General features: G+C 41.1%; 1 protein-coding gene across 1 annotated transcript in view; it reads left to right on the top strand.

Moving 5' to 3' along the window:
- The first annotated feature begins 7,893 nt into the window (after positions 1-7,893).
- The window catches only part of LOC105492495 (macrophage receptor with collagenous structure), a 60,050-nt gene continuing 43,844 nt past the window's right edge, over positions 7,894-24,099 (top strand). Inside the window, exon 1 of the mRNA XM_011759692.2 lies at positions 7,894-8,107. Within this exon, the coding sequence (XP_011757994.1) occupies positions 8,011-8,107 (97 nt within the window). The 5' untranslated portion in view covers positions 7,894-8,010. The remainder of the gene's footprint in view (positions 8,108-24,099) is intronic.

The following is a 24,099-nucleotide window of genomic DNA, read 5'->3' as shown; positions in this document are numbered from 1 at the left end:
TTATCTGAGAATATTGTAATTTCACTCTTATTTTTAAGAATAGTTTTGCTGAATATTAAATTCTCAGTTGATAGGTTTTTTTTTTCTTTAAGCACTTTGAATATATCAAACCACTGACTTCTGGCCTTCTAGATTTCTGATGAGAAATCAGCTGAAATTTTTTTTTAGAGATGGGTTTTGTTATGTTGCCTAGGTTGTACTTGAACCCCCTGGGCTCAAGCCGTTTTTCTGCTTCAGCCTCCTGAATAGCTGGGACTATAGGTGCACACCACCATGCCTGGCTTGCTGAAATCTCATTGAGAGCCCTTCTATGTAATTAGTCACTTCTCTCTTGCTGCTTTTAAGATTCTCTCTTTGTCTTCTGATTATAATGTGCATCACTGTGGGTCTCTTTGAGTCTACCCCACTTCTTTGTTTATCAAGCTTCTTGAATTTGTAAATTCATGTCTTTCATCAAATTTGGAGACTTTGATGAAAGTCTCCATTAGGGCAGAAAAATTCCATTATTTCTGCCCTTTCCTCTCTTTTCTCCTTCTGAGATCACCAGAAGTAGAAATTTGAAAATCATGGAATTTAAAACCATGAGACTAGGTAACATCACCAAGAAAGTATGTAAGAATGGAAAAGATGACAAAGGCTAGAACCCTGGGGCACTGCAACATTAAGAGGTGAGGAAAAGAGAAGGGATGAGCAGAGTGAACTAAGAGTAACCAGTAAGATAGGAAGACTATCAAGAAACTGTTATGTCTTTTTTTTTTTTTTTTTTTTTTTTGAGACGGAGTTTTGCTCTTGTTGCCCCGGCTGCAGTGCAATGGCATGATCTTGGCTCACTGCAACCTCTGCCTCTGTGGGTCAAGTGAGTCTCCTGACTCAGCCTCCTGAGTAGCTGGGATTACAGGCATGCATCACCACGTCCGGCTAATTTTGTATTTTTAGTGGAGACAGGGTTTCTCCATGTTGGTCAGGCTGGTCTCGAACTCCCAACCTCAGGTGATCCGCCTGCCTTGGCCTCCCAAAGTGCTGGCATTACAGGCCTGAGACATGGCCAGCCAAGAAACTTTTATGTCTTAAAGGAAAATGTAGAGATTATTCCATGGAGGAGAGAGTGAGCAACCCTAAGAAATGCTTCTGACAAATAAAATGAAAACTTGAATTTGACCATAGGATGTCACCATGCAGAGTTCACTGGTGATATTAACATGAGTGGTTTGGTTGAGTGATGGAAATGAAAACTCCACTGGAGTTGCTCTAAAAGAGCATGGGAGGAGAGAAATTGAAGATAGTGGGTATAGACAATTCTTTTGAGAAAATTTACTTGAATAGAGAGCAAGAAATTAGGTAGTAAGTTGTAGGACAGCGTGTCAAGAGTAGGTGTTTTAGAATATGAGAAATGGTATGTGTGTTCAGCAGTTGGAAATAACTTCAGTAGAGACTGTAGAATCAATGTTGTAGAGGAGATTGAAGGAAGAATTGCTACTGAGAAAATGCCCATGAGTAGGTGAGAGGGGATGGAATTAATGCACAGGTTGAAGTACTGGCTCTTGATAGAAACTTAAAAAGTTCATCTGCATCAAAGAGAGGCAGGCAGAAGCCTTAGCATAGATACTGGTGATGGTGGAGGTGCAGAGAATGTTCTTTCTGGTTGTTTGGATTTCCTCAGTGAAAGTAAGGTAAGAGCGAAGACAAGATTAAAGAGAAGACAGGTATGAAAGATTTATTTGGGAGAGTGAGTTGAATAAAGACTATTATACTATTCCCAGATAGGATTAAGGTTTATTTGCAGTTCACGTCACAAAATTAAAGTAAGATCATCAACAGGGCCACATCGTTCTCTCCAGTTACATTCAGCTGCACTGAGAGTTGGATCTAACCAGGGTTGTGGGTTTAGTCAAGTGAGGACAATGAAGCAAAAAAGGGATAAAGGAGTTAAGGATGTGTGCCAGGGGGTGAGTAGCCATAAATTTAAGCTGATTACGTAGGGAAGAGAGGACATAAAGTAGATGATGGGCAGTGGCAGAGTAGCAGAATAATAGATAAGAGGTCCTAGAGTCAAAAGATTGTTGGAGTTAGTGCTAAGGAAATGAGCTGGAAAGATAGGAGGCATGGCCAGAAAGAGGAATAAATGAACAATTAGGAAGGAGTTACAGTTGCTAAAAATGACAAGATAGGGCACAACCCCACGAGTACATGACTAAGGGAGGGTGAATAGCAAGCTCATTGGAAAGGGTAAGGTTCTGTTTTCTTTTCCTACTAGCACAGAGCTTGGAACGTAGTAGGCACTCATTATAAATCTGTTGAATGAATGAATGAGTGAGGAATGACTACCACCTCCCCAGCAGCTCTAATTGAATTCCTGGCTTCTCTATTCCACCCATATGCTCTCAATCCAGGATTGGTCAGGCAAAATGGTTTCAGGTCAATGCAAATTAGCACAGGTGACCCTTGGTAGAACTGTGAAACCCGTAAAGTTTTTATTCGTGGCTCTTGCTTTTCTTTCCATGCATTTATAGCACTCTCTTGTGCAGAGCTTCTAGGGCCTGGGTGCTCCCACTCTCTCTTGTGCTCCCATCTCCTCAATCCTCCAAACCTGCTCTGAAAAAGAATAATATTGCTCATTTACACTTCGGTGTATGTCTCTGTTTCCTCTCCTAGAGGGGATGTATGTTTACATCTCATTTCTAATTGAGGGAATATAAAGTTTGGTCCCCTATGAAAACATTGCAGGTGTCAGGAAGGCAGGGCATGGTGTCTGGGGTCAGGACAACTTGTGTTCCTGAAATCAGACCAGGAAGGCTGCAGATTTCCCAGCCTCTGCCCTTTATGGTCCCAGAATTGGGAGTGCTGAGTCAGTGGAAGAGTCTCATAAGAGACCAGTTTGCTTCTCTTTTCTTTCCTATGTTCTCACAGCGGAGTTTGCAGTCCGAATTCTGCAGTCCCAGTGTTCCCGGAACCAAGCCGGGTCTGGCTGCATTTTCTCAAGGCCCAATAATGAGAAGCAAACAAACTAGGAAAGAAGGGAATTTATTGCTGTAGCTGGATACAGGGAGAAGGACAGAGATAATTCCATCGTACCAACCCAAAGTATTGCTATTTTCTTAGTGCTTATATAGGTTGGGGTTATGTGCCTACATGCAGTATAGCGTTCACTTAAGTCTATTGGTAACTAATTTTGTTTCAGCTAGAAGGTCAGAGGCAAAAAATGCTTGCTAAGTCCAATGAAAAGGTCCCTATTTTTTTCAAGCCCTGTCTACTATGGTACCCAAGTGATTATTTCTATGTTATCTCCTTTACCGCTTGGTCCAGAGAGCTGCCTTAGGCTCTCCAATGAATCTATTCAAACAGCTGCCTCGGTTACCTTGAGTGGTCTCAAATTTCATCGACCCGAGACGGGTGCTGGCACTAGGAATGTAAAACTGTCTCTATTATTTTGGCTTGCTTTAGGTTAGGAAGAAGCCCATGCAATGCTCCTACTGACCATGTTTCATTTTTAGCTTTGATGTCTGGGCACTGATTTCCCTAGGTTTAACTATTTGCTCAATGTTAAGGCAGCTCTGTGGAAATTTGTCTGTGTAACTCGGGTGCTACGCAGGCCTGTCTGTGTGACTGTCATGCCTGCCTGTCTGTGTGATTGTCAGGGAGAACTGACCTACCACACCAGCGAGTGTAAGGATCCTCGTCAGGCAAGAGAGGGTGTGGGTGGCCAGTTCACACCTGTCACTGGGAGGCTGGCACTGTCACCCTCTCATTCCAATGACTCTCAAAAGACAAACCTCTGTGAGTTGGGCCAAGGTCCAACAACAATGATTCTTTTTTGTCCTTTAACTTCTGTTTTAAGTAACTTTACTGAAGCATGATTTACATACCATAAAATGCACACACTTCAAGTGTAAAGTTTAGTGACTTTTGTAACTAACACCCCAAACAAGATACAGAACACTTTCCTCTCCCTAGAAGTTTCCTTTGTGCTCCACTGTGGTAGAGTCCCCCTTACTCCCACCCCAGGACCCAATGGTTCCGTTTGCTGACACTTTGAATGAGTTTTGCTTGTTCTAGAAGCCTGTATAAATGAGATCATACCGTATGTCCTGTTTGAAGTCTAACTTCTTTTGCTCAGCATAATGGGTTCTGAGACTCATTCACATGGCGTATTTCATTTTACTGCAGACTAGTATTCCATTGCATAGATAGGACACAATTCATTTGCCTGTTGATGGTCATTTGTGTTGTTGATTTTCTCTAATTTTTAAATGATTAACACTTCTTGAGCTTCATTAAGTACCAGGAGCTTAGGTAAGCCTGGGCACTCACAACCGGCAGGAAAAATGAAGTCAATAGATAAAACTTTTAAAAATGTTTCTCTCTTATACATTCCCTTCAGTCCAGGCTCTCCATCCCTTCTGCTGGTGGACATAGGCAGATGACTGAGCAGATGCGTGGAAGGGACTCCAGAGTGGTCCCCAAGGCTCGGTTCGCCTGTCTGCTGTGAATTGGTTGGTTCGTTTCGGATACATGGGTTTGCGCCGGTAATTTTTATATCATGCGTTAACTTGGTTGCCCCAGTTTTAAGCTGGAATTGGGTTGCTCAAGGATTCTTCTTGATGATCTGCCAGGCAGCTCACTGACTGAACTAATTTGGAACCCACTAGCTGATAGGAAATCAGGCTCCATGGAGACCATCAAGAGTGGCCACACTTGCCTGGGACTGTAGCCCCACCACTCCTGTGTGATTAAGCATTGGGAGCCACTTGACCATCACTTCAGAGAATATCAGAACTTGATGTAACTACACTGGGCATTGAGCCCTCTCCAAACGCACATTTAAATACTCCAGTCCAATTATATGCATGCCGTTAGACAAATAAAACTAGACCCTGCATTTATTGGACAACTTGGTCTCCAAGTGCCACTTCACCTGGGAAGAAACAGCTGGATCTGTGTTCCTGGAGATAAAAGTGTCTGAGTAAGACTTCAGAAGAGACTGTACCATATTTCCTAAATTGTGTGTTTTCTATTTATAGAAGATTTAAAGGATTTGTAAGGGATTCATTGACAATGCAGTTTTGTATGACATACTCTCTTGATATAAAATGCTATTCTATATATAGCCCTTTTGTTTACATGTACTTGCTCATTTATTTGATCCACACATCCACTCCATGGGCAAACAGGGCAACTCTGGGTATCCCATTTTGTAATGGGGATGCTGAAACACAGAGCTAATGAGAGGGCCAGGACTACGGTAAGCAAATGAGGAGAGTCATTGTACGTGCAAAGTGGGATTCTGTCTTTCTTTAAGATGTTGATATTTTGTTCATCACAGAATTTTTGCATTAACTTTGATTTTTTAAATATATTGCACTAAAATATTATTTATATTGATTATTGAATCTTTTGTACTCAAGGATAGTGAATTACTTGCTTCGTCCTAATCCCTGAGTCTCAGGCCCTGCAAGGTGAATGGATTAGCTTGAATCATATAACGTATCCATTTATTACATATGAAAAACGGATGATATCAGTCATTTCATATCATTCAACCTAATGGATCCTCCTAGGATGGAGTCAGGAGGCCACACTGCACATGAGTGCCTCAATTATACTGCTCGATGGTCCTAAGCCTGGTGCACATTAGAGCTCCTTCTGAAATTTTTATTAAAACCAGAGCCTCAGGCTTGCGATGGGAAACTGGCATGTGTGTTATCAAAAAGTTCCTCTGCTGCAAACCTCTGGATTGGAGCCCCTGGATTAAACCAGAATTAAATCTGTCTATAGTCTGAGGCAGAGAGTCTGGATTCAAATTCTGGTGTAGCTCTTTATAACCATACAATTTGAGGCAAGTTGCAAGTTATGAGTGTTGAGCAATGTATGTAAATTTGTCTAGCACAGTGTCTGGCATAACAGTAAATCCCGGATAAGAATTAATGCTTGTACAAGCCATTACTCTGTGTGGAGGTTCAGAGAAGTAAGTCATTGAAGGTCACACAGCAAGTCAATGAAAGAGTTGAGTTTGGGACCCAAGTCTCTCTGGCCCCATAGCCAGAGGTGAAGTGACTACACTTGACATCCACTAAGTGCTTCCTCTAAGAACAGGGATCCTCAATAATTAGCCCATGACATTTTCTAATAAGTCCCCTCCCCACACTCACGAGAATCAAAGCTAAGCTGACTAGGCAGAGGCAGAGGCAGAGCAGGGAGCTCTGCCAGGCTAAGTGAGCAGGTTCCTTTGCCTGGGGGATTGCCCTCCAATGAGCAAATCCCCTGTTATCTGGTCCTATCTACCCCTCAGACTCTGGCTGGAGTCATCACTTCCTCATTTCCAATTCTCCTCTTTAAATTTTTCTGTCCTGGCTTCTGCTGCTTGTCCTCTGGCGGAACCAGTGACTTCCTGAATGTTGAAATTGTGGGCGCCACGGGGGACCTCTGCTTTTCAGGGCACTGCTAGGAACTCACTTTCCTGAGTTTCATCCCTTTTCACTTTCTGACATACCACAGGCCAAAGAAAGTGACTTAGCCTGGCTCAGCTTCACCTCCTGCCACCCGTCTTCCTCACCTCTTACATTTCAAATAGGCCAAAAGTCTATGGCTCCCCTGTTCCGGGCCGTCCCACCTCTGAGAGGCTGTGCCTTCCCTCCTTCCTCCCTGGAGGGCCTTTTCCTCATCTTGATCTGGATCAATCCCCCATTATCCCTTTAAGCCCAGCTCTGGCATCCCTTGATTCAGATGATAAAGCTTTTTGTCATATTTCTGCCCTGTCTCCCCTGCCTCCAGGCACTTCTGTCTTCTCAGGGACATCAACCTTTGCCGCACTTCTCAGCAGCTTTCTGGAATCTGGTTGTAGCCGCATCCATCTTGCGTGCTAGACTGTGAATATCTTTAATGAAAACAAAGGCCATTTCTTCATCTCCTTGGCACCCAGCAGGCTCACAATGTCTCCAGTGATAATAATAACAACATGACCGTAGTGTTTATTACCTAATACTTCCATCCTAGCCACCTGACATGATTTAATTCATTTAAGGCTCACAAAATTCATATCTTCCTTACTTTCACAAACAGAATAGTGAGATGCTCAAAGCTCAAGTGACTTGCTCACTGCCAGACAGCTCCTATGTGGAAGAGGTGGAATTTGAAGCCAGGCTTTCTAGCTCATAGTGTCTGTGTCTTAACCACCATGCTATACGGCATCCCTGGTAGAGATGCCTGCCAGGAGGGAGAGAGGGAAGAGGTTACTTTCCTTAAGGAGTCCAGATCTCACTGGGGCCTGGACAAGGACACCTGTAATACATGTACACATGTGCACACATGTGTACACACACACACAGAGAACATGGGAAAACTCCAAGAAGAAATACTAAGTGCTAAAATATGTGATTCAGAGCAGTGCTTCTCAAACGGTAATGTGTATGTAAATCACCTGGGGATCTAGTTAAACTGTAGGTTTGGATTTGATCTGATGGGGTGGGACCAGAGACTCATTATTAGAACAAGCGAACTTGCATTTCTAACAAGTTCTCAGGTGATCCTGATACTGCTGGTCCATGGACCACACTTTGAGCAGCAAGGATGAACTCTAAAGGTTGAGGCAGGTCAGAGAAGGGAGATTTCACTGTGGGCTGGAGAGGTCCTGGGACAGTGAGCTGAGTCTGGGCCCATGGCAGGGCTTGGTTGGCTCTCTCTGGGGGCATGCAGCTTTTGGGTCTCAGGGACCTGGGAGCGAGGGGGTGCTTTCAGAGGCCCGTAACTTGTGCCCCAAAGCCTCCTCCATCCCCCTTAACAAGCAGCAGCACTGTGTAGGAGATCTACATGTGAATACCCCGTGTTTGAGAAATGTCCAATCCTGATCATGTCAGGAAACATTCTGCAAATTCCGAAATCAGAGCTAAAGGGAAGTGCTGCGAGGTTTACAACCAGCTGTAGTGGTTCGATGGGAAGGATCTTTCTCCGAGTGGTTCCTCTTGAGGGGAGCATTTCTGCTGGCTCCAGGACTTTGGCCATCTATAAAGCTTGGCAATGAGAAATAAGAAAATTCTCAAGGAGGACGAGCTCTTGAGTGAGACCCAACAAGCAGTTTTTCATCAAATTGCAATGGAGCCTTTCGAAATCAGTGGTAAAGTACTATTCCTCAATAATGGAATTGATCAGAAATGTAGTCTTTCTGCTAGCGAGATACGAAAATAGACAAGTCAATAGAAAGTCTGGGTTTGGCCTATTGCTGCATTTTGCACGTAACCATCACTAATATGTGTCGGGAGTGCTTCAATTTGGAATTTCTGGAATGCTAATAATAGATGCTGTATCTTTAGCATATAGTCAGGTTTTTCTTAGCTTCACTATTGTTTTAATCATATTTAAATATTTTCCCTTGAAAAAATGCCAATACTTATTAAATGTCCCCTTTTATTATGACTGTCTTATTCCGACACACAGGTTGGGTGATACAATGAAAACGCAAAACAGGGGTACTGAAAGGGGACCACAAAACTGAAGTCAAGCATGACAGTTTTCAAAACACAGCTTCTTTAAAATTGTTTAAGGGGATTTCTGTTATAACTGATATGCTGGTCAGGAAACATTCGGTATTTCATGTTGACTGAAATATGTTCATAGTTTCATAATTAGTTTGTCTTAGGTTAAACTCAGGTCTGTAATATTCAGTCAACTCTGTCGTGTTTATTTTCTCATTCAGTGTTCAACAGGTGATGCATTTTTAAAATCTTCCAGAATTTGTAGCATTTGAAGTCATGGGTGGGCTTGCATTCCACACATGAGCTCTGATTTCCTAGTTCTAGAACATTCTCTTGGGATCATCTTCCAAGTTGATCGGTCATTTCCACTCCCAGGCTTTGCTGGAAGATGTCTATGCAGGAAAATTGGTGGCTCTGTCTGTCTCCTGGCCAAAGTATCCTTCTCATCCCACACCTGTCTGTCCAGGTTCCTGCCTGCAATTTTTATGGGTACAAAGATGAAGCGTCTGGGGCTATGCCTCTAGGAATTTACAGTGTAATAACAGAGAAAGGCATGAGTGCTAGTGACTATAATAATCATTGGCTATTTAGAACTTCTCAGAATGTAACATTCTGGATACATGACTGTTGAAGAGACTGAAGATGTTCAAGCATACTCAGCACCTATTTCCAGCAAGGCACTGTGCTCAGTGCCAAGGAAACAGGCTTGAATAAACATAGCCTCTGGCCTCTGGCTTCTGGCAGGAGGGGACAGGGGACAGGGTGAGCTGCCCCTGAACTGACAATTTCCATGTTGTGACTGAGACTTCCACAGGACATGATGGATGGATCTAACCGAGTGTAGGACCCCGGAGGGCAGAGCTGACACCTCTTCCAAAGTTTAAAGGATAAAGGGGGTCCGTTAGAGAAAGAAGTGAGTGCCTGGGGCAGGGGTGGGCGCCACATGTTTGTATTGTATTCACAAGAAATATTTGGAGAAATATAAATAAATCCATACTGTTTGGCCATAATTGGGAGGGAAAGACCAGTGGGGACTGAGGCCGGAACCAAAAACATTGACTTCATCTTGAAGTCAGTGGGGAAGCGGGAAGGGGGCGATGTGGGGCTGAAAGACACCAATGTGTATGTGAGGTTGCTCTTTGTCCTACATGGGAATGACTGGAGAGAAGCTGAGGACAGAGAGGAACTTGGCAGCAAGAGGTGATGAGGGGCAGTGGATGGAAGGCAGGAAAAGAGAGGAATGCTCTGGAGAAACCCTGGAAATCAGATCAATTGGACTACAACGGCAGGACAGGGCTGGGGAGGAAGACGCAAGAGTTAAGGGTGAACCCCAGATTTCTGACCCAGGTTGTGTGTGTCACCAACTAAAAATGTAACCAAACTAGTGCAGGAGGATTCCTTGAGCCCAGAAATTTCAGACCAGCCTGGGCAACATAGCAAGACCCTATCTCCACCAATAAATAAATAAAAAGTTTAAAAGTGTCTTACCAAAACACTAAAACTACTCCAATTTGGATGAAACATTTTCTTAAATGCATTCACAACATCCTGCCTTCTAATACAAAGACTGTGGAACATGTGAAACTTCCTAGAAGAGTGCCATTATGCAGGTAATCACTGTGAGGCTCTGTAACACAGTGACCCCTCAGGGCCGGCTCTACGCACCTTATTTATTTTTTGTTTGCTGAAGATTTATTTATTTAGGCCATATATAGTTTTATTTTCTTCTGAAAATACAGTCTTAAACTTCCCTTGTATGGTTCATGAAAAACAGCACTGAAAAACATTTCTAAGGTCCTTTTCCCCATTTATTTTTCTCTATTGTTTGTATTGAAATACAAAATGCTGCTTTTCCCTGATGACAAAGTATTAAACTAGTTTATTATTATTATCCAAGGATACCGGACTAGGAAAGTTTTAACCACATGCTGAAGAAAATTTTAGAAGTGAGTTTGGGAAACTTTTGGAATATAACTTTCATTTTTTCTAAAATTAATCTAAAAAAATGATGACGAGTGTAAATTTCACAGTATACCCTCTAGAAGCACAGTGCACCTTGCCTCCCTCTTTCCTGACATCACCTCCAGCCTCCCTCATTAGAACAAGCCTCCTTCATTCCATTATCTGCACTAGAATTAAGGTACTCTTTCTTTTCTTTCTTTTTCATTCTAGCTTTTTAGAATTGTGATTAACAATACAAACTGTATATATTTATGATGTACACATGATGATTTGATATACGTATCCACTGACAAATGACCACCAGAAAGACTACTTTAGTTTCCTGAAGGGACTTGACATAGGGTGGGCTTCTGTGGCCCTCAGGGTCCCACACAATCCCAGGTCTCTCCTCAGAGCCATAGAAACTGCTCTTTAGCCCCATCATCCACCTCAACAATGGAACATTTGGGCTTGAAAGAGAGGATTTACCTATTGACAATATCTTTCTGAGATGTGTCTCTTTCTACCTTTTTGAAAATTAGCAACCTGTGTCTCGCTTTAGGCTTCCTGTCACACTTCTGGTACATCTGGTTTCTCAAGGAAGACTACTGTTACCACACCAACAAGCACTTGTTAGGCTGTGCAATGTGATCTGTCGAGACCTCTTTTTTTTTTTTTTTTTTTTTTCTTTTTTGAGATGGAGTCTCCTCTGTCACCCAGGCTGGAGTGCAGTGGAGCAATCTCGGCTCACTGCAACCTCCATCTCTGGGGTTCAAGTGATTCTCATGCCTCAGTCTCCCTAGCAGCTGGGATTACAGGTGCCCGCCACCATGCCCGGCTACCTTTTATATTTTTAGTAGAGATGGGGTTTCACCATGTTGGCCAAGCTGCTGTCCAACTCCTGACCTCAAGTGATCTGCCCCCCTCGGCCTCCCAAAGTGCTGGAATTACAGGCATGAGCCACACACCTGGCCCTGTTGGGACCTCTTACCCCAGCTTCTCAACTACTTCAGGCTTCCCACCAACTTCAGTCTGAAGAACATTCTTCCTGAGAGAGAAGATTGAAACAAAATACAAGAAGAAAAGTTAAGGTTTTTATTGTTGTTTTAATTAACACTAACCATTGTCTCTCAGTAGTGAGCCTAACCATCCTTTCTTCCCACCCTTAAGATACTCTAGAGCGACCTTTAACAAACCCAAACCCTCAAGTACATTCAGGCTCAGTCTTGCTGACACGACTGCTATTATTTCAAGTCGTTGTTCTGACTTTGCTCTTTATCATACCAATATTTCTCAACATCTTTTAAAATCTGGCTTTAATGTAGAGTTCTGTCTTTACTTTCTATTGTGAAATAGGTATAGATTCAGGGAAAGTTGCAAAAAAATGCACAGAGAAGAAGCTTTTCTGACACTTGACTCATTCTGTCCCAGTGGTAACATCTTACATTGCATTAATACAAAATTACAGCCAGGAAATTGATATTGGTGCAATCCATAGAGCTTATTCATTAATTTTACATGCACTCATCCGTGGGTATGTATATAGTTCTACCAATTCTATGCTAAATAACCCCACATATCCCTCACTCCCCCATCAGCAATCATCAACCCTTGGCAACCACTAATCAGCTTCCCATCTCTATAATTTTGCCATTTTGGGAATGTTACATAAAGAAGTTACACAGTATGTGACTTTCTTTAAGATTGATTTTTTTCATATAGTGAAACCCATTCAAGTTGTATCCATCCGTAGTTGGCTCTTCTTATTGAGTAGCATTCCTTGATATGAATGTATCAGAGACTGTTTAACATTCACCCACTGAAGGACATTTGGGTTGTTTTCGGTTTGGGGGCTATTACAAATAAAGTTGCCATGACCATTTCTGTAAATGCTTTTGTGTGACTTTAAGTTCTCATTTCTCCAATGTAAATGTTCAAAAGTGTAATTGCAGGATTCTAAGTGTATGTTCGGTTTTACAAGAAGCAGTCAATATATTTTCCAAAGTGACTATACCATTTTACATTCCAGCAGCAATGTACAACTGATCCTGTTTTCTGCAACCTTGCCAACCTTTGACATTATCACTATTTTTAAATGTAACCATTCTCATAGGTGTATAGTGATATTTCATTGTAGACTTAATTTACATTTTCCTAATGGCTAGTAATGTTGATTATCTTCTCATGTGCTTGATTTCCATGTGTATAACCTCTTCAGTGAAATGACTCTTTGTGTCTTTTGCCCATGTTTTAATTGGATCTTTTGTTTTTTACTGTTTGGTTTTAAGAATTCTTTATATATTCTATATAGAAGTCCTTTGCTAGATATGCAGTTTGCAAATATTTTCTCCCAGTCTGTAACTTGTATTGCTATGTTCATATCAGCATCTTTCACAGAGCAAAAGTTTTTAATTTTGATAAGGTCCAACCTAACAATTTTTCCATCTATGTGTTGTGCTTTCAGTGTCAAGTCTAAGAGCTCTTTAGCCCTTGTTGCTGAAGATTTTCTTCTCTATCTTATCGTAAAATTTTTTTAGTTTTATGTTTTACAGTTAAGTTCATGCTCTATTTTATTTTTATTTTTATATGTTAGAGACAGGCTCTCACTGTGTTGCCCAGGTTGGAGTGTGCAGTGGCTATTCACAGGTGTGGTCACAGTGCATTGCAGCCTCAAACTCATGAGCTCATGTGATCTTCCCACTTCAGCCTCCCAAGTAGCTGGGACTACAGGCTCATACTACCATGCCCAGATCATGCTTATGATCCATTTTGAATTGATTTTTGTATAACGTATAAGGTTTAGGCCAAGGTTTTCATTTGTTTCATTTTGTTGACCATGGATATATCATCATTCCGTGCACCATTTATTGAAAGGCTATCCTTTCCCTGTTGAATTGCTTTTACACCTTTGTCAAAAACAACTTGGGTAAATTTGTGTGCATCTCATTCTGCATTCTTTATTCTGTTCCAGTGGTCTATGTGACTGTCCCTCTGCCAATACCACAGTGCTTTGATTACTATAGTTATATTATAAGCCTTAATATCAGGCAGAGTTATTCCTCAAATTTTAGTCTTCTTTTCAAAACTGCTTTAGCTATTCTAGGGTTTTTGCCTTTCCATATAAATTTAAGTATCAGCTTGTCTATGGTTACAAAATGATCTTGCTGAAATTTTGATAGGCATTGTGTTACATCTATAGACAAATGTAGAGAGAACTGATATCTTTATTATATGCAGACTTCCAATTCATGTACGTCTCTCCATTTACTTAGGTCTTTGGTTCTTTTAATTAAATTTAAAAAAATTTCAGCATACAGATCCTGTACATGTTTTGTTAGATTTATATCTAAATATTTCATTTCTTAGAAATACCAAAGTTGTTGGAAATAGATAATTGGTGCCATGAAGAAAAATCAGCACAGAGACAAAAGATCTCTCAGCAAGGCCATCTTTACTTTCTGCAGAAAGGGTGCACAATCACAGATGGAACAATGGCGGGAGCACACCTGAACAAAAGAAAAGCAGACATATTTATCCCTTAGGCATTTGGTACGTCCTTACTGTGTGTCCTGCATCCATTGGCTGGAGCAGGACCTCACAATCTTAAACTGATACCCGATTTGCTAATAGCCTAAAACTTTCCTAAATAGGTAAGTACAGGGAAGAACAAAGAAGTTAGTAACAAAAGGTTTAAGGAAGCAATAACATTTCCAAATAAGGAAGGGGCATAGGCTGTGAGCTGGAACATGCCTGTGAGCATGTTCAACAGTTACAAAGGATAGGGCTTCACAAAGAGTTATTAACACAAAGCAAGGAGGCTTGAAGAAAGTTAGTCCTCAAAAGAAACCATCATTTCCAACACTTACAATTTATTCTTCAACAAGAAGGAAAACTTTGAAGAGGAAATTTTTACTTTCTATAATCCCTCCTCTTTTACTTTTTACTTTTCCTCTTCAAACTTGCTTAACATGTCTTGGCTTAATTGTTTTGATTAACTCCTGGATATATGGTACAACATAATACCTAAGAAGAAAGAGTATACTTACTATAGTTGTTAAAGAGGTAAGAATTGAAGCTACTTTGTTGTTGTTGTTGTTTTCCTTTTCTGGTCAACAAAATACCAGAATAAAAGGGATAGGCAATTGAACTAGAGCATAAGTGTTGCTCCAATTATTTGGCAGAGTGTCCAGTAATGGTCCTCCACAATCCCACCATGCATCCACTCAGGGCAGATGTATGAATAAGGGCAGACTGATGGGGCAGCTCTTGGAAGTGCCTGACTTCATTGCACCCTGTTATGTCTCCAAGGAATGCCAGATTTTCCCCCTTGTCATTGGAGACATGAGGTAAAATTGGTTTTGGAAGTTGGAGGCTGGATGACCCTCAAGGGCTGACCCCCAGGGTGTTGAACTTCAGGAAATAGCAGAAAAAGAGCTTGGCACTATTCTTTATTCCAGGAGGTGGAATCTTGAAAAAGAGCTACCATGTACTCCATGTCCGCTTGATTTGAGGACCATACTAGTGGAAAGGCAACAACATAGGCCTCTGGCCTACCATGCACACAAGCGTAACAGTCACTTTTATTTAAAGTGTGAACAGAATATTTAATCTATTTTAACCAGGCATTTACATCTTTATACCCTGTTTCAATGGCTATGGTTTGCCGTAGGTTTCTCATTTATACTACTGAGAAGTTGCTTTTGTCATTTGACATGAGGCGAGTCATAGTTTGATTTTGTAGGTTTGGAAAAGGGGCAGCTGTAGGAGGTGCCTATAGGATCCTTTCCAGTGACCTCTGTTCCTAAACCACAGAAGCGCCCTACAGTGGGGTTAGAGTTGCTGGTGGTAGGAATATAATGGATATAAGCACTGGGTAAGGAAACGAAAGGAAAAGATAGATAGACTAAGCTTTCCTTAGCTTTAATTTGGTAGGGTTTGATCCAGGAACAATGGCCTATGATTCTGAGGATAATGGTGCTCGCTTGACTCAGGTGTGATGTGTCCATCCCTTTCTGCTATATGAACAGCAGTCTCGGTGGTTAGTAGCACAAGGTACGGTCCTTCCCACACTGGCCTGAGTTTCCCTTCTTTCCACGCTTTGAGGAGAATGTGATCCCCAGGCTGGTGCTGGTGTACTGGAAACTCCAAGGGTGGCACCTGTGCTAAAAGACCTTTTGTTTTAAGGGAAGAGAAGGTGGAGGATAAACCAAGTATATAATTTCTAAGAAACTGATCTTTTGTTTAAAATGTGGGGACATCAACAGTGGACTTTATAGTCCTTGGTGCCTTCTTGCTGAGAAATTTTCTTTAGCACCTATTTTTATTAGTTTTTAGACCAAAGAAAGCCAAATATCATTTTATATTTGACAATGCTTCCTGTATGATTGTATACCACATAAGCTAAATTTTACCTTTATATTAGTGTTATTAATGTTAAACTTAATTTTAATAAAACTTTGTAGACATATTTATCTAATTTTAATGTCTGACCATAAGGTAAGATTTTTATAGACTGTTTTTAACCTTTTATAATTTTTTGTTAAAGAGCAGGTTAGTGCTTTAAGGAAAACCTGTTGTGCTTTTATTTTAATGTCTAGTTCACAGAAAAACTGGATGACACCCCTTTAACTTTAGCCAATATGTTTACACACAGAATTTCCTTTACAATTTAAGTTTCAAAACTTGCTTAAACCTTCAAAACAAAATTTTTTTAACCTTTTAATGTAGGTGAAAATCCACATTCTTATGCCTCTTTATAATCCTTTTACCAAAAGTATATTTTACTTTCCTTACACACCTTACATATAAACTGTTTCTTCAATAGTTTCACATTCAGAAGGCCTAATCACTTTTAAATTATACAACATTTCTTGCATAAATTCCCTTTTACAACTTATTTTTTCGCGACTTTCACAGAAAATTCTTCGATATACTTTAACTTTCTGAATTGTTGCAAACATCCCTTTCTTTAAACAACCAGTTAATTTATTTTAGGACAAGAATTAACCATATAACATTCCTTTTTACATAAATTTTTCTCCCCTCCCTTTTTTTTTCCTCAAAGGTGATAACCATTCTTTTCCAAAGTGAAATTACTTCATGTCTGTGGACTAGACTGTTTAAGACCACAAGATTAGAAGTTAGGATAATACGCGTTACACTGTTAACATTTAGCAAACTTTACTTTGTTGAAAACCTTGTAGGTTTTGGGTTTCAATTATCCTTTGCTATTAATAAAACCTAATTTAGTCCAAATTTAACTGAGAATTGGTATAGATGACTCCTTCCTGAATCTGTAAGTATTTTAAGGCTTGGCTGAGTGCAAACAGCTCGCATTTTTGAGCAGACCAATTATTCGGCAATTTTCCTAACTCTGCTTCTACAAGAGTTTCCTTATCACTTACTGAATACCCATTGTGTCCTTTTCCCTCAGTCACCCAGGAGGAACCATCTATCTTCCTGTCACCCAGGAGGAACCATCAGTCATCCTGTCCTGAAGGGAGTTCCTCCTAGGTCTGGTGGCACCTTTGCTTGGTAATTAAGATTTAGATCCCTTGTTAGGAAACCTACTGGGTCAAGGGAATTTTCAGTGGCTAATGTCAAATCATTTTTTTCTAACAGAATAGCCTCATACCTTAAGGTTCTTGAGTCAGTGAGCTACCTTTTAGCTTTTGGGGTTTTTTGTTTTTTTGTTTGTTTGTTTTGACCTAGGATAGTTCTGACGTGATGACATGTGCTCACAATGAAGTTTCCTCTGAAAGTTATTTTTCTACTTTGTTCCGGTAGCAAAGCAGTTGCTGCTACAGATTGAATGCATTTGGGCCATCTGTGGGTTACTGGGTTAAGGATTTTTGATTAGAAAAGCTACGGGTTGTCAGTGGCCTCAGTGCTTTCGGGCTACGCCCTTGTTCCCACTGACAACAAGGCGATATTGGAGTGTTATAGGGTTATGGAGAAGACCTTCAATTATCAATTATAGGTTTTAAATTTACCCTGGCTTTTAAATGAATAGGGTATACTGTTTTCTCTTTACTGCTTCTATCTCTCTTTCTCTCTCTCTCTTTGACTCTCTCTCTTCCTCTCTTTTACTCCCTCTTTATCTCTGTCTCTTTCTCTCTTTCTCACTCTCTCTCTGATTCTCTCTCTCTTTCTCTCTCTCTCTTTGACTCCTTCTTTGTATCTCTGTCTCTCTCTCTTTCTCTCCCTTACTTCCTCTCCCAATTTCTCTTTCCTCTCTGCTGGTCTTTCCCTGCCTCTGCCAGCCGCTTATGCTGCTGTTCTCCCTTCTCCTTCCCCTTCCCCTGGGAAGCAACCAGCAGGAGTGGAGCTTAGTCTCTTTCTTACCCCCGAGAAGAAGGGAAAGGGGAGTTCTGAATATTTTTCTTACTACCAGAAGTTTGTTTGAGGTTCAACCACCTGAAATTTGAGGAAGGTTCAACCCCTCAAACCAGGGATGTCTTGCCTTGCCTGTCCTGGAAGGCTCAACCCCTCAAACCAGGGGATGTCTTGCCTTGCCTGCCTTGGGAGGTTGACCTGGTTTCTCCCTTTCACCCCTCTGAAGGTCCCTTGCAGACTTCCCACTTGTGCTGTCCTCTCTGGCTGCTCCCCCAAGGGAGAATTAGGCGCCTCTTAGTGTTGGCATGCCAGTATAAATCCCATGGCAGGATCCGCCCTAAGCCATATGAGGTAGCTACGGAACCGCAGAGAGGACACACTCACTCCATCCAGCAGTAGGACTTGTCACCATCCACACAAACAACACCGCAAGCAGGGTTGTCTGTGATCATTCACGCACATGCACATTTAGCCCTCCAGAATTTCATCACCAAGGAAGTACTCTACCAGCTCCTGTGGATTTCCTTCCTTTGTCTGTGCACAAAGTCGTCGCCGCAGTATGTGAGGATCCTTTAAGCTAGGTTGCTGGCCAGTTTCTTTCTGCATTGCTGAGAGCTCAGGTTATTCCTCGCACCAGGTAGGTCTTGCTACCTTACGTCTGAGGCCACGGCAAGAGGTGGTGTGGTGCCTCCTCATGAAAGAGGACTAGAGACGCCCCTGGAGGAGAATGTATCCCCATACAATTGCCACAAAAATTGTTAGAAATATCAAAATTGTTAGAAATAGATAATTGGTGCCACAAAGGAAAGTCAACACAGAGACAAAAGATCTCTCAGCAAGGCCATCTTTACTTTCTGCAGAAATGGTGCTCAATTGCAGATGGAACAATGGCAGGAGCACACTTGAACAAAGGAAAAGCAGACATATTTATCCTTTACGCATTTGGGTCGTCCTTACTGTGTGTCCTGCATCCATTGGCTGGAGCAGGACCTCACAATCTTAAACTGATACCCGATTTGCTAATAGCCTAAAACTTTCCTAAATAGGTAAGTACAGGGAAGAACAAAGAAGTTGGTAACAAAAGGTTTAAGGAAGCAGTAACATTCCCAAATAAGGAAGGGGCATAGGCTGTGAGCTGGAATGGGCCTGTGTAATCAGCAGTTACATAGGCTAGGGCTTAACAAAAAGTTATTAAACACAAAGCAAGGAGGCTTGAAGAAACTTAGTTCTCAAAAGAAACCATCATTTCCAACGCTCACAATTTATTCTTCAACAAGAAGGAAAACTTTGAAGAGGAAACTTTTTACTTTCTCCGTTTGGTGTGATTGTCAATTCTATTATGCTTTTAATTTGGTTTCCACTTATTGTTAGTATATAGAAATGTGGTTGATTTTTATGTGTTGATCTTGTATCTTCCAACTTTGTGAATTTATTTATTCATTCTAAAAGTTTTCTGGAGGTGGGGGGATCATGGTAGATGAGAGGTGGGACTAGATTTCTGCTCCAGACAGAGCAGCATGCAGAGGCTTGCTTTGTGAACTTTAGCTCCATATCAACTGCAAGAACAAACCAGCAATCCTGAGAGGATCCACAGACGCTCTGAAGGAAGTGGCCTGCTCCTGGAGGATCCAGTAGACACTCCAAATACTGTGAGTGCCCCAGCCATGTAAGTGGGAAAGGGAGACCCTCGTCTCCTGAACACACATCCCCACTGGAGAAGCTGAAGATCTGTTTGCAGGAGAACTTTCCAACTTTACCTGGAGCTGATCAAGTTAAAGAGCTGCGCCAAGTGAAATATAGGGGTGGGGGAAGCAGCAGAAAGGCCCTGGGAGCTTGCTGGGTCCCCAAGCAGCCCATTCCTGGCTGGCACCACAGGGATCCATCAGGAAGGTGGCCAGAGGAGCAGGGGATAAAACTCCACAGGGAGAAGGGATTCTCTAGCTGAACTTTGTAACAATTTGAACAGGGTGAGAAGCCTCCTGACCAGAACTCAGGGGAGGGCACAAATCCAGCTTGCAGACTTCACAGGCAGGGGAAGAATTAAAGTCCTTTTCTTTGGCAGCTGGGAGGCAGACAAAGCTTCGGGCAAGTTTTCAAGGCTGTCTCACCCTCCCCCTGGAAACACACTTGGGGTTGTTGCTGGGGGCACAGTGGGAGTGAGACTGGCCCTTTGATTTGTGTGGCAGCTGGGTGAGACCTGTAACTGCCAGCTTCCCTGACAACCTGCATGACTCAGTAGAAGCAGCCATAATCCTTCTAGGTACACAACTCCAGTGACCTGGGAATCTCACCCTTATACCCCACAGCAGCTGCAGCAAGACCTGCCGAAGGAGACTCTGAGATCATATACACCTAGCCCCACCCCTGGACCTGATGATCTTTCCCTACCTGCCCTGGAAGCAGAAGACAAAGGACATGTGATACTGGGAGCTCTAGGGCCGCACCCACCACCAGTCCCCTTCCACACTACTACAGCTGATGCTTTCTGGAAATTGCCACCTCCTGGCAGGAGGCCAACCAGCACAAAAATAGAGTATTAAACCACCAGAGCTAAGGACCTTCACAGAGTCCACTGCACCCTCTGCTGCCTCCACTGGAACAGGCGCTGGTATCCACAGCTAAGAGACGCTTGGGCAGTTCACATCAGAGGACTTTGTGAAGACAACCACCAGTACCAGTCTGGAGTTGAGTAGAGTCACTGGGTGGCTAAACCTAGAAGAGAGACAAAAATCACCGCAATTTGACTCACAGGAAGCCACATCCACAGGAAAATGGGGAGAGTTCTACATCAAGGGAACACCCTGTGGAACAAAAAAATCTGAACAGCAATCTTCAGACCTAGGCTTCCCTCTGACAGAACCTACCCAAATGAAAAGGAACCAGAAAACCAACCCTGGTAATATGACAAAACAAGGCTCATCCAAACCCCCGAATCCACTGCCAGAAAAAAAAAAATCACACTAGTTCACCAGCAATGGATCCAAGCCAAGAAGAAATCCCTGATTTACCTGAAAAAAAAAAAATTCTGGAGGTTAGTTATTAAGCTAATCAGGGAGGGACCAGAGAAAGATGAAGCCCAATGCAAGGAAATCCAAAAAATTATATGAGAAGCGAAGGGAGAAATATTCAAGAAAATAGATAGCTTAAAGAAAAAAAACAGTTAAAAATTCAGGAAACTTTGGACACACTTTTAGAAATGTGAAATGCTCTGGAAAGTCTCAGCAATAGAATTGAACAAGTAGAAGAAAGAAATTCAGAGTTCAAAGACAAGGTCTTTGAATTAACCCAGTCCAACAAAGATAAAGAAAAAAGAATAAGAAAATATGAACAAAGCCTCCAAGAAGTCCGGGATTATGGTAGACAACCAAACCTAAGAGTAATCGATGTTCCTGAGGAAAAAGACAATTCTAAAAGCTTGAAAACATACTTGGGGGAGTAATCAAGGAACACTTCCCTGGCCTTGCTAGAGACTTAGACATGGAAATACAAGAAGCACAAAGAACACCTGGGAAATTCGTTGCAAAAAGATCTTCCTCTAGACACATTGTCATCAGGTTATCTAAAGTGAAGATGAAGGAAAGAGTCTTAAGAGTTGTGAGACAGAAGCACCAGTTAACCTATAAAGGAAAACCTATCAGATTAACAGCAGATTTCTCAGCAGAAACTCTACAAGCTAGAAAGGATTGGGGCCCTATCTTCTGCCTTCTCAAACAAAACAATTATCAGTCAAGAATTTTGTATCCAGCAAAACTAAGCATCCCTGTATGAAGGAAAGACACCATTGTTTTCCGGCAAGCAAACACCAAGACAGTTTGCCATTGCCAAGCCACCACTACAAGAACTGCTAAAAGGAGCCCTAAATCTTGAAACAAATCCCAGAAACACATCAAAACAGAACTTCTTTAAAGCATAAATCACACAGGACCTATAATACAAAAATATAAGTTAAAAAGCAAAAACAAAAAACAAAACAAAGTACAGGCAACAAAGAGCATGATGAATGCAAGGGTACCTCACATTTCAATACTAACATTAAATATAAATGGCCTAAATGCTCTACTTAAAAGATACAGAACTGCAGAATGGATAGGAACTTACTAATCAACTATCTGCTGCCTTCAGGAGACTCACCTAACACATAAGGACTCACATAAACTTAAAATAGAGGGGTGTAAAAAGGCATTTCATGCAAATGGGCACCAAAAGTGAGCAAGGGGTAGTTATTCTTATATCAGACAAAACAATATTTAAAACAATAGAGGTTAAAAGAGACAAAAAGGGACATACATAATGGTAAAAATCCTCGTCCAACAGGAAGATATCACAATCCCAAACATTTATGCACTTAATACTGGAGCTCCCAAATTTATAAAGCAATTACTAATAGACCTAAGAAACGAGATAGACAGCAACACAATAATAGTTAGTGAGGTACTTCAATACTCTACTGACAGCACAAGAGAAGTCATCAAGACAGAAAGTCAACAAAGAAAAGATGGATTTGAACTATACCTTGGAACAAATGGACTTAGCAGATATATACAGAACAATTCATCCAACAATCAAAGAATACACATTCTATTCAACAGTGCATGGAAATTTCTCCAAGACAGATCATATGATAGGATATAAAATGAGCCTCAATAAATTTAAGAAAATTGAAATTATATCAAGCATTCTCTCAGACTACAGTGTAATAAAACTGGAAATCAACTCCAAAAGGAACCCTCAACACCATGCAAATACATGGAAATTAAATAACCTACTGCTGAATGAGGATTGGGTCAAAAACGAAATCAAGATGGAAATTAAAAAATTCTTTGAACTGAATGACAATAATGACACAACCTATCAAAACCTCTGGGATACAGCTAAGGTGTTGCTAAGAGGAAAGTTCATACTCCTAAACACCTACATCAAAAAGCCTAAAAGAGCACAGCCAATCTAAGGTCACACCTCAAGGAACTAGAGAAACAAGAACAAACCAAATGCAAACCCAGCAGAAGAAAGGAAACAACCAAGATCACAGCAGAACTAAATAAAATTGAAACAAAAAATACAAAAGATACATGAAAAAAAAAATCTGGTTCTTTAAAAAGATAAACAAAATTGATAGACCATTAACAAGATAAACCAAGAAAAGAAGAGAGAAAAACCAAATAACCTCACTAAGAAACAAAACAGGATGTATTACAACTAACACCACTGAAATACAAAAGATCATTCAAGGCTACTATGAACACCTTTACTCACATAAACTAGAAAACCAAGAAGAGATGGATAAATTCCTGGAAAAATACAACCTTCCTAGCTTAAAATTACCCCACCTCCCCAAGAAAAACAACAACAACAACAACAACACACAAAAAAAAGTCCAGGACCAGACCGATTCACAGCAGAATTCTATCAGACATTAAGAGAAGAATTGGTACCAATCCCATTTGACACTATTCCACAAGATAGAGAAAGAAGGAACCCTCCCTAATTCATTCTATGAAGCCTTCATTACCCTAATACCAAAACCAGGAAAGGACACAACCAAAAAAGAAAACTACAGACCAATATCCTTGGTGAACATAGATGTTAAAATCCTTAACAAAATACTAGTTATGGTGGATACCAAAAAGATAATCCACCATGGATCAAGTGGGTTTCATACCAGGGATGCAGGGATGGTTTAACATTCCCGGGTTAATAAATGTGATACACTACATAAACAGAATTAAAAACAAAATCACATGATCATTTCAATAGATGCAGAAAAAGCATTCAACAAAATCCAGCATCCCTTTATAATTAAAACCCTCAGCAAAATCAGCATACAAGGGACATACCTTAATGTAATAAAGGCCATCTATGACAAATACACAGACAACATAATACGGAATGGGGAAAAATTGAAAGCATTCCCTCTGAGAACAGGAACAAGACAAGGATGCTCACTCTCACCACTCCCCTTAAACATAGTACTGGAAGTCCTAGCCAGAGCAATCAGACAAGAGAAAAAAGATAAAGGGCATCCAAATCAGTTAAGAGGAAATCAAACTGTCCCTTTTTGCTGATGATATGACTGTTTACCTTGAAAACCCTAAGGACTCCTCCAGAAAGCTCCTAGAACTGATAAAAGAATTCAGCAAAGTTTCTGGATACAAGATTGATGTACACAAATCAATAGCTCTTCCTTATACCAACAGTGACCAATCAGAGAATCAAATCAAGAACTCAATCACGTTTGCAATAGCCGCCAAAATAAATAAATAAATAAATAAATGCAATACTTAGGAATGTACCTAACAAAGGAGTCAAAAGACCTCTTCAAGGAAAATTATAAAACACTGCTGAAAGAAATCATAAATGA

This window comes from Macaca nemestrina, chromosome 11, assembly GCF_043159975.1.
Source record: "Macaca nemestrina isolate mMacNem1 chromosome 11, mMacNem.hap1, whole genome shotgun sequence".
Lineage (NCBI taxonomy): Eukaryota > Metazoa > Chordata > Mammalia > Primates > Cercopithecidae > Macaca > Macaca nemestrina.
This window is presented reverse-complemented; position numbering and strand designations above follow the sequence as displayed.